The sequence below is a fragment of the Peromyscus leucopus genome, chromosome 16_21 (genome assembly GCF_004664715.2).
Source record: "Peromyscus leucopus breed LL Stock chromosome 16_21, UCI_PerLeu_2.1, whole genome shotgun sequence".
NCBI lineage: Eukaryota > Metazoa > Chordata > Mammalia > Rodentia > Cricetidae > Peromyscus > Peromyscus leucopus.
In genome coordinates this window covers 16,357,260-16,367,419 of record NC_051084.1, presented here as the reverse complement: position 1 = coordinate 16,367,419, position 10,160 = coordinate 16,357,260, and the positions used below count along the sequence as shown (strand labels likewise).

At 37.1% G+C, this 10,160-nt stretch overlaps 1 protein-coding gene across 1 annotated transcript; it reads right to left on the bottom strand.

Moving 5' to 3' along the window:
* Nucleotides 1-407: 407 nt before the first annotated feature.
* Nucleotides 408-7,419, bottom strand: LOC114686585 (olfactory receptor 10C1-like). The gene is made up of 2 exons (XM_028861247.1): nt 7,362-7,419; nt 408-1,375 (listed from the first exon to the last, which is right to left on the bottom strand). Exon 2 carries the CDS (start codon nt 1,370-1,372, stop codon nt 422-424), a length of 951 nt encoding a protein of 316 aa, XP_028717080.1. The 5' UTR covers nt 1,373-1,375; nt 7,362-7,419; the 3' UTR covers nt 408-421.
* Between the last annotated feature and the right edge of the window lie 2,741 nt (nt 7,420-10,160).

Sequence of the window (10,160 nt, the reverse complement as noted above, 5' to 3'; positions counted from 1 at the left end):
TACCCTGCTTCTTAGAGTTACTAAGGAATTGTCATGTTGTGAGAACCTGTTTAAAGGCAGAAATCACAGGTGCATCAGGGGCTGGGCAGTGGTGAACATATACAGAGAATTTTCAAAAATTCTAAGATGGCATCAGGTGATTTAAACTCTGTCTAAACCAAAATATTTAAGTAAGTGGACTAACCTACTAAAATTCTTTAGTAGCAAATGTTTTACCAGTATTTGCAATTAAAAACAGTGTTGAGTAAAGAGAATACTCTTAAAACAAAATGATGGTTATTAAAGATTCTTATAAGAGAGCCAGGAAGAGTACACCAGGTTTTTTTTTTGTTGTTGTTGTTGTTTACTTGGGCAGGCTATGCGTGCTTTCTTAAAAAGAAACTCTTCATGATTCCTGCTTACTTCAGTTACCTTTTCATTGTCAGGACTTTCTGAGGCCCAGAGTTCTCCTCAGGGCTGCTTTGACTTCCTTGTTCCTTAAACTGTAGATGATGGGGTTCAGCATGGATGTCACCGCTGTGTAGAAGAGGGCCAAGAGTTTATCCATTCCTGGTGAGTGACTAGCCTTGGGCCTCAAGTAGGTGGCAGATGTTGAGCCATAGAAGAGTGTGACTACAAGTAGGTGGGAGGAACAGGTAGAGAGAGCTTTATGGCGCCCCTCAGGTGAAGGCATCATTAGCACTGCAACCAGAATTCTGACATAGGAAGAAATGATCAGTAAAAATGGGCTGAATATGCAGAGAACTGCTGCCACAAAGATGGCAGCCTCATTTTGGGATGTATCTCCACAGGCAAGTTCCAGGAGTGGTGGAAGGTCACAGAAGAAGTGATTTATCTCACAGGGTCCACAGAAGTTCAAAGAAAAAATGAAATTGGTCTGTCCCAACCCTACTATGCATCCCATTGCCCATGAAACCATTGCCAAATGGGCACATACTCCACGACTCATTCGGGTTGCATAATGGAGTGGGGAGCAAATTGCCATGTAACGGTCAAAAGCCATGGCTGCCAGCAGGCAGCACTCGGTTATACCAAAGAATATGAAGAAAAACATCTGTGTGGCACAACCCTCCCGTGAGATCCCTCGAGCCTCACTCACAAGGCTCTGCAGCATCTTGGGTATGACAGAGGAAGTGTAGCCAATCTCCAGGAGAGACAAGTTGGCCAGGAAAAAGTACATGGGGGTGTGCAAGGATGGACTGGTACAGATGGCAAGGGCTATGAGTGCATTGCCTGTCAGTGACACTAAGAACATGAGGAGGATGAGGGTGAACAGGAGGAAGCACTCTCCAGGGACCTCAGAGAACTTGGCAAAAGCAAAGCGTTTGACAGACAAGCTGTTCTCCTGCCACAGAGAGCAATTGACAGTCATCTCCTGGAAGAGGGAACAGCAAGTCATGAGAAGGGTTCTTGCAGATGAAGGAAATTATTCTCTCTGTCTCTGTCTCTGTCTGTCTCTGTCTGTCTCTGTCTCTCTGTCATCTCTCTGTCTCTGTCTCTCTCATGTGTTTGAGTAATGTATGTACATACATGCCCTTACACATTTCAGATGCCAGTTTCAAATATTTTCATGGTTAATCTCCACCATATTTTTTTTGAAACAAGGCTTGTTACATAACCTGGAGATACTTGTTTTTGCTAGACTGAGTTGGGGATCTGCCTGCTTTTGCCTCTCATACCCTTAGTATTGGAATTACATATATATGCTGGATTGCCCAGTTTTTCATGGGCAATGGGGGTCCAAACTCAGGTCCTCACAATTGTACAGCAAGCACACCACTCACTGAATCATTTCCCCACACTACATTTTATTAATTTTAGAGCCTCAATTAAATTAGAAATTTGTTAGGTGAAAATTTTTAAAAAGTCAGAAATTGCCACTTACCCTCACAAGTTTTCCAAATCAAATCCTTTCCCTAGTCACACTACCAGCTCATTTTTCCAACATATACTTACTTGTCAAGCATTAAATGGCAAAATATTATCTGGGAAAGGTGGAATATCCTTTACTCCGAAGCACTAGGAGGCTGAGGCCAAACGTCACTGTGAGTCCAATTATAGTCTGGATTATAGAGTGATACTGTATTAACAAAGAAAAACAGTAGATTTGTGATCAGTTGTCCCTTTATGCTCTTTTTAGTCAGTTGTCAATGTTAGCATGAAAAGGTCCTCTCAAAGTTATTTTTGTTTCCTCATTCCTGTCACTGCTTGCTGTCTTTTAACCATTTACTTAGTAAGAATTGAGCCTGACCACTTTGCACTTACTATTGTTGATATTCAATTTCAACCATTAGTAAATTTTACTCTTCCTTAAGTAAGATGTATATTTTAGTGGTGGAAAATTAAAAATACATAACCATTCAACAAACTAATCATTACCAAATTGCATAAAACCAGGGTGTGTCCTTGTCACTGAACTGTAGATGAGGTGGTCAGAAAAGATCCTGGAGAACAGAACTATGAGCTGAGATGAGTAATAAGTACCAGGCCTTTAGGAGCACCATCATCCATTATGTCAAATCGGTGTGAGAGCCTCAGCATGAAGCTAGTTTATTTATCTTAGTATTTCCTATCTTTATCAGACTATGTTTGCTAAGTAAAAGATATCAGATTAAAATTTAATTTTTAAAATTTGATTTATGAAAATCTATGGATCAGGGTACTAAAAGTTAATTGAAACCAAACCAAATAAAACATGAGATTGGGTCTTGCTATGCAGCCTAGGCTGCTCTCAAAACCAACTTTCCTGCTGTGCCCCACACTATTCTCCAGCCACTGCCCAAGTTTTCAGAGTTCTGGATTACAGGCAAGAGCCACCAGGCAAAGCGTGACAGAAACCTTGCCTTACCCATTTCCTAAATGGACTTCATGTTTCAGTTCTGTCAGACCACTTACAGTTTTAGTATACACAGTGTTTACATGTTTCTTTCCTCTTGCTCATTTTCTCATAGGCTGATGCTTTCTTGCTTGCTTACCTGATGAACAGCTCAGTTCCAGTACAGCTTTGTTCTTTCCTGGAATCTCCTTCCAGTTTCTGTTTCTTTCTCTCTGCACCAGTTGGTAACACCCTCTAGAATTGTTGTTTCAGGCTGCAATTGCTGTGACAATAATTATAGTACCTTACCAATATGGTAATGATTCCTTGCCAAATTCTTCCAGTTTATAGCCTCAGAGGTAGGCACAGTATGGGGTTTTCCTTATTGACTTTTGTGTCACTGCATCCAACCCCTTTACCAATTGGGTAAGTCCTTGACGTTGCACAAATCCTAATGGTCTTAATAAAACCTGGAGCCAGATATTGGGGTGAATGCTGAAAGATCAGAGAGACAAATAAGCCACTTCTCACCTTGCCCATTCCATGAATCCTCTGACTGAATGCCTGAGTCCTCAGCTGAAAGGGGCTTGACTTTGGTCCCCTCCAGCCTTATATTCCTCTCTCTGCCCAGTCATATCACTTACTGTCTCAACCTTCCATGTGCTTGGATTAAAGATGTGTGACTCCCAAATACTGGGATTAAAGGTGTGTGCCACCACTGCCTGGCTGTTTCTCTTTTAAATTGGATTAATCTTGTGTAGTCCAGGGTGGCTTTGAACTCACAGGGATCCAGAGATCTCTTCCTCCTGAGTGCTAGGATTAAAGGTGTGTACCACCAATGCCTGACTTCTGTGGCTAATGCTGTGGCTAGCTCTGTCCTCTGATCTCATGGCAAATTTTATTAGAGTACAAAAGATATCATCACACCTCTCATGTATAAAGAAAGGAAATCTCAATGTTTAACTTTTCTCTGGCTGCCTGTATAGTCTGTCCATTGCTGTACCTTATATTCTCCAAATTTCAGTCTCACCCTTTTTGAAGCTCTCAAGTGGGATGTATTTTTCTCTCAATCTGACTATTTTTTTAAATAGGCTATGGTAACAAACATGGCTTGGGAATCACTATATAGACCAGGCTGGTCTTAAAGTCACAGAGATCTGTGACTTCTACCTTCTACTTCTGCCTTCTCTGGGTGCTTGGATTAAAGGCTTGCACCACCATGCCTGTATCTGATTATCATTTCTTAATGAGATATTCCTTAACAGTTTGTGGTTGTATTGAGGTTTGGATTTTTGTATCCACAGTTTGAAATGTTATCTGTCACATGTCTAAATACATCACAATTTCCCTGAAAAAGGCACTGCAGAAGGTACCATCAGCCTCATCTGTCCTCCTCTGCTTATTTGGTATAACCAAATACCATCAGGTCATGTTGTGTTATATATGTTTAGATGATATCATGGTTTATTCACATTGATATTGGACCCCAGGGTATATTTTAAAAAGTGTGGGCTTTGTAGTTACCACCTTATCACATTCAAACATGCTAGCTATGTTCTTACAAACATGTAAAATGAATACTTGACACACATACATTCACATCTACATCCCCACACATGTCTACACCTCCATGAAGAGACATACACAAATGCTTACCAAGTAAAACAATGGTTCAGAATATGGGGGAGGGGGTGAGTTAAAACATTAATAAAGACCATGCTGGGATTTTTAAAAAAGTCACATTTGCCCAAATTGTCTGCTTTAAAATTTACTGGTTTACCAAAGGAAATTATGGTAATATATTCTGCATTAGTTGCTCAGATGAAAATTCATAAAATTATTTAGTTTGTCAAATGCTCATTATTTATCAACTGCCCAGACATGACTACATGTGTACATATGCACACAAACTATCGCAATAGACTCATCCTGATATAGACAGCCTTTTAGGAAAGCTCACATTATGATACCTGATTCTTGTTGCTCGTCATTACTTTCATCTCTGGTTCATGAGTTTTCTACCAATCCGCCACTGTGGAGAAAGGAAAAGTAAAAAAGTACATACACATGAGTAAAAATGTCACCAGAATCTTACATCCTGGAGAAAAATAGTTGTAGGCTATTTTAATGTGTTCAATTCTATGCGCATTGATCTATGCAACAGTTCTGAAATGTTAAGGCAGAGAACAAGTGAACTCACACAGCTCTTTTAAGCAGAAAGCATAAAATGTGTGATTACATGGACCTTCAATGCACTCAGCTCTTAAGAAAATGGCTGATATAATGAGGGTTCTGTTAGGATTCATTTGAACATATATTAAAATATTTGTAAACATTTTCCCTGCACCATAGTTTAAAAATATATATTTCTCATGTAATATCAAATTTTGTATGTGGCCAAATGAAAGAAATCAAGACAATGGTTTACTTTCCTTTTTTTTCTTTTTTTGAGACAGGGTCTCACTTTGTACTTATTTTTTTTTAAACTCAAAATATTTTCTTATGCATCCTGACTCCTTCTTAGCCATGTTTTTTGTTGTTGCACAGAGATATTTGTTTATAGGGTCTGTTACATCATTTGTCAGTTAAATTTGCAGGTACATGTATACCTGTTATATATTCTCATATGTGGAAGGAGCTACACACTTTCCTCGGTGACATAAATATAGAGACGAAGGGGAAAATGTAGCTGCAAAGAAGAGTGTCTGACTAGTGCTTAACTGGTGACTTCAAAAACTATCCTTTGTAAATAGCCTCATCCCACTTAAACTGCTGCAACCAAATGCAAGCATCTGTGATGAGGGCCAGAGAGACTGGGGAAACAGAGGTGGTCCTTGTGGAGGAATGGGTGGCAGTAATACCGGCAACCTAAAGATCTGTGCAAACCTAATCATTCTATACTTTTAGTACTTATAGGACAAATGGGAATATATGGCCTGTCATAAGTATATTTCAAACCTTCCAAAGTTCAAAGTCATCTAAAAATAATGGAGTATCAGAAGGTCTGCAAATACTTTAAAAGTAGTATCTGAAAAATGCTACTCTGTCTAGAAATTATAAAAAAATTAAATCACACAAAATGAACGTATAGTCCTCAAGAGAAGTGAAAATTTTGAAATCAGTAAAACTTTTCCTTCTTTTTATTTGAAATTATATTGAAAGAGGCAAAATATGACTAAATTTTCTATTGCTTTTAGATTTCCACCAGCTGATGTTGAGATCAGTGTAGTAGAGTTCAGTTTGGAATTCACACCAGAAGATTCTATTTTCATAATGACCCATAGAAGGATAATGTCTCATGTGCTGCATGTAGAAACACACAGTCCACATGCAGATCTCAGAGCTCTTCAGAAAGAAGGAAGCACCAGAATAGACTGCAATGGATAAGCCTCTGTCTCTAATCTCATATATTTTCTTAAAGTAAAATTTCAAATTCATCAATTTGAGCTGTTTCAACTTAAAGCTGCAAATGTTTTTTAAGACAACTATGAAAACATATTAAAATGTTCATTAAAATGCAGAACTGCTTGCCCTGAGAAGCCTCTTGTGGAGGCAGTCAGGGACACTGTGTGGCTATCCTCTGTAGTATTCAGTCTACAAGCCACAATAACAGAATGAAGCCATTCACATAGATTTATGATGTAATGTGTTTCCTACCAATTATGAGTTTTGTCTGATACATAGATCTTCAATGTTATAAAGATCCTGGGTGCAGTAAACAGAATGTAGTAAACACTGGCAGTATTTAGTAGGTTGACATCATGAGGTATGTTTAGTGACTGGTCAATATGGGAAAGATATGGTACATGAGATGAAATTACTTTACTATCTCACTGACTTTGCTGTACATGATGCCTTATGCAGCCTGGAGACCAAGACAAGCACACTATGCATGATTCTGCTTTATGAATAATCCAGGTGAATAGAATAATTGTCCACTGGTGTCATATGATTAGATATGTTCATTGGTGGACTCAGTTCCTTATCTCATTTTTTTTAACCTAAATGTTTCTTTATCTTCTGTGAGCTGAAGGAAAGCATGATACATTGTTGACAGTATTTCTGAAACACTGAAGTGTCTGTAGAAATTCTCAGGAAATGTTCATCTTCACCATCATGTAGACACTATTTCTAAAATTCTATAATAGTATATACAGTTTCTGTAGATTGTGAGGAAAAGATTATTAGAAGGCCTGACTTCCCAGTTTCCCCATAATCATTTACCAAGGACCAGATATGCAGCTGAGTGACACTTTAACTCAATCCAGTAGAAGTTTTTGGATCAATTGACTAGTAACAGTGTACTGTGTAAAGTAGGTGCCTCCACATCACAGCATTAGGTGATGTGTTGATTTCCCATGAACTTAAGCTATTTTCTGACAAAGGAGCCAGGAGTGTGAGTTAACTGCTACACTCTTCAGGGATGGAAACAATAATTAAAATAGCAATAAGAACTCAAAAATTCTTTTGAGTATCAGCTATTCATTTTTACACTTTAATTTACCTTCTCCAAGCCCAGTATTGACAATTTAGCCATGACACATACCTTAAATCACAGCACATAAAGGGAGAATTATTGGTTCTGCATCTGATTAGCCACCTTCTGTCTTTCTCTGCATCATCTTCTTACAGCATGCAGGGGATTCACACTGTCCCTATTCTCATTTCTAAACCTGTGAATTAAAAACCTTTGTTGCAGTAAAGAACCACATCTGAGGTCAGGAGGATTGTGTGTCCCAGGAGAGAACAGCATGTCCTTTGAGGCAATAATCCAGCATAATACACATACATACACAAACACACACACCAACACACACACACACGAGAGAGAGAGAGAAGGGGGGGCTGTAATAGTCACACAATGATATATTTGAGATTTCCACATTATTAAAACAATGGGTATAAAAATATTTCACTGCCATCCTCTGGGCTCTGAGTCTTTATCCTCTCACCTTCCTGAGAAGAATGATGTTTTTTTCACTGAAGGGTGTCAGGAAGCAGTCTGAGTCTGAGTCCCCTCTTTAGAATCAGACTGGACAGCTCTGTTTGTGTTTGCAGGCGAGTGCTGACATTTAGAAGGAAGAGAAGTAAATGTAATTGGTGGACAAATCAGCACTAAATGTAATTTAATGGCAACTGCTATTGTAAGCTCTCCTTATCCTGTAATATGAAATGAAATGTAGTATTGTGACATATTATTTGACCACTGGAAAATATTATTATAAATTATTAAAATTTTCCATTTTCCAAGAGTCATCAAAAATTGTCCTGAAATCTGCATAATTAAATTTTATATTATCTTCTTTTGATAAACTAATATTTGTCTTGTTTATTATAAAATACTTAAGTTAATAAATTTAACACTTTCCTAGTCACATGTGATTTTGGCAATGTCCCAACTTATTTCTATCAAAAGTAGGTGCAACAAAACTTGGAGTTAAAAGTTGAGTATTAGTGGGGAAGATATGAGGAAGGTACACTTATTGCACAGAAAAATCAGTAGCTGAATATCTAAAGTTTTGTTGATGTAAAAATAGGAATGGTAGGCAGAATAATTGTGACTCTTGAGTGGGGGCACATTCTCTTTGTTATCTGCAATGACTAGGCACAATGCGGTCTATGACAGTTCACATATAGTACATGCTGTCTCAGCCTTAGACATTAGAGTTCATTTTTTGCATATAGTTTTCCTGAATTAAAACATAATTTCTTGAATTTAATTATACTTTAGATCTTAGCAGTTACTATTCTGGAAAAGAGATATAGAGCCAAGGTGAATTCTATTAGTTTTATGGGAATTGGACAATGAAGTTAATTTTTTCTCTTGCACAGGTTCCTGCCCTTACAATGACAGAATGAAAACCAGTATATGAAGTATGATAACTACATTTAGTTTGAGAACATATCTCAGCTTCTCTTTTGTCTAGGTACTTCCATAACTAATTCTGGCCAATAGCATGCAAAGTACATTTAGTTAAATTAGATCATGTTTGTTGATTGTTGGTCTCATTTCCTGTACTACTGGAGTCTTATTCAGAAAGTTTTCACCTATGTCTATAAGTTGAAGTAAATGCCCTACTTTTTCTTGTAGTAATATCAAGGTGTCAGGTCTTACATTGAGGTCCTTGATCTATATGTGAGTCTTGTGGAGCATGAAAGATAAGGACCGAATTCCATTTTTTTCTGTATTATAAAGTTCTTTTTTTCCTGACGCCATTTGTTAAAGATTCTATCCTTATTCCAGTGCATATATATTTTGCATCTTTGTAAAAAAAATCAAGTGGATGTAAGATCATTGGTTTATATCTGAGTCCTCTGTTCTATTCTACTATTATCTGTTTTTGTGACAGTACCATGCTGTTTTTATTACTATGCTCTGTAGTGTAATTTGAACTCAGTTATGATGCTGCTTCACGTAATGTCTTTTTTTTAAGGTTTTCTTTGGCTAACTTCAGTATTTTATATCTTTATATAAACTTTTTGAATTTTTTCTGTCTGTGAAGAATGGCATTGGGATTTTATTATGATTGCATGGGATTTGTAGATTGCTTTTGGGAAGTAGTCATTTTCAAAATATTGGTTCTCTGAATCCATGAGCATGGGAGGCCTTCCCATCTTCTAGTATCTTCTTCAATTTCTTACTTCAGTGTCTTAAATTTCTATTGTACAGGACTTTCATTTTACTGATAAAGTTCATTTCCAGGTATTTTATTTTTAAGGAGCTATTATGAATGGAATTATTTCCCTGACTTCTCTTTCAGTTTATTTTTCTTCAGTGCATAAGTAGACTATTGATTTTTGTATATTACTTTTGTCCTCTGCAACACAAAAGTGGTTTTGGTGGAAAACTATTGTAAATCAAAGGAAACTATGAAGCAAGTGAGTATGCAGCCCATGGAATGAGAGAAAAAAAAAACTTTGTCAGCTATTTATAAGATAGATGGTTAGTGTCTAGAGCAGTGGTTCTTAATCATCCTAATGCTGTGACCCTATAATACAGTTCCTCAAGTTATAGAAATCCCCAATCACAAAATTATTTTTTGTTAAGAATTGTATTCTGTTAAGAATTGTAATGTAAATATCTGATATGCAGCATATTTAATATGCTACCTCTAAAGGGTCATGACCCGCAGGTTGAGAAATACTGGTCTAGAATATACAAAGATTTTTTAAAAAGCCTAAACATTAAGAAAATAATGCAATTTTAAAAGGAAGGTTTATGGACCTAAACAGAAAATTCTCAAAGGAAGAAATTTGAATTTCTAGGAAACACTTAAAAAGTGCTCAACACACTTATCCATCAGTTTAACTTAATTAAGGTAATTAATTAACTAAACTAGTTTAT

Excerpts from the sequence above, each read along its gene's own strand:
- LOC114686585 (XM_028861247.1), bottom strand. The coding sequence starts at position 1,372 with ATGACTGTCAATTGCTCTCTGTGGCAGGAGAACAGCTTGTCTGTCAAA.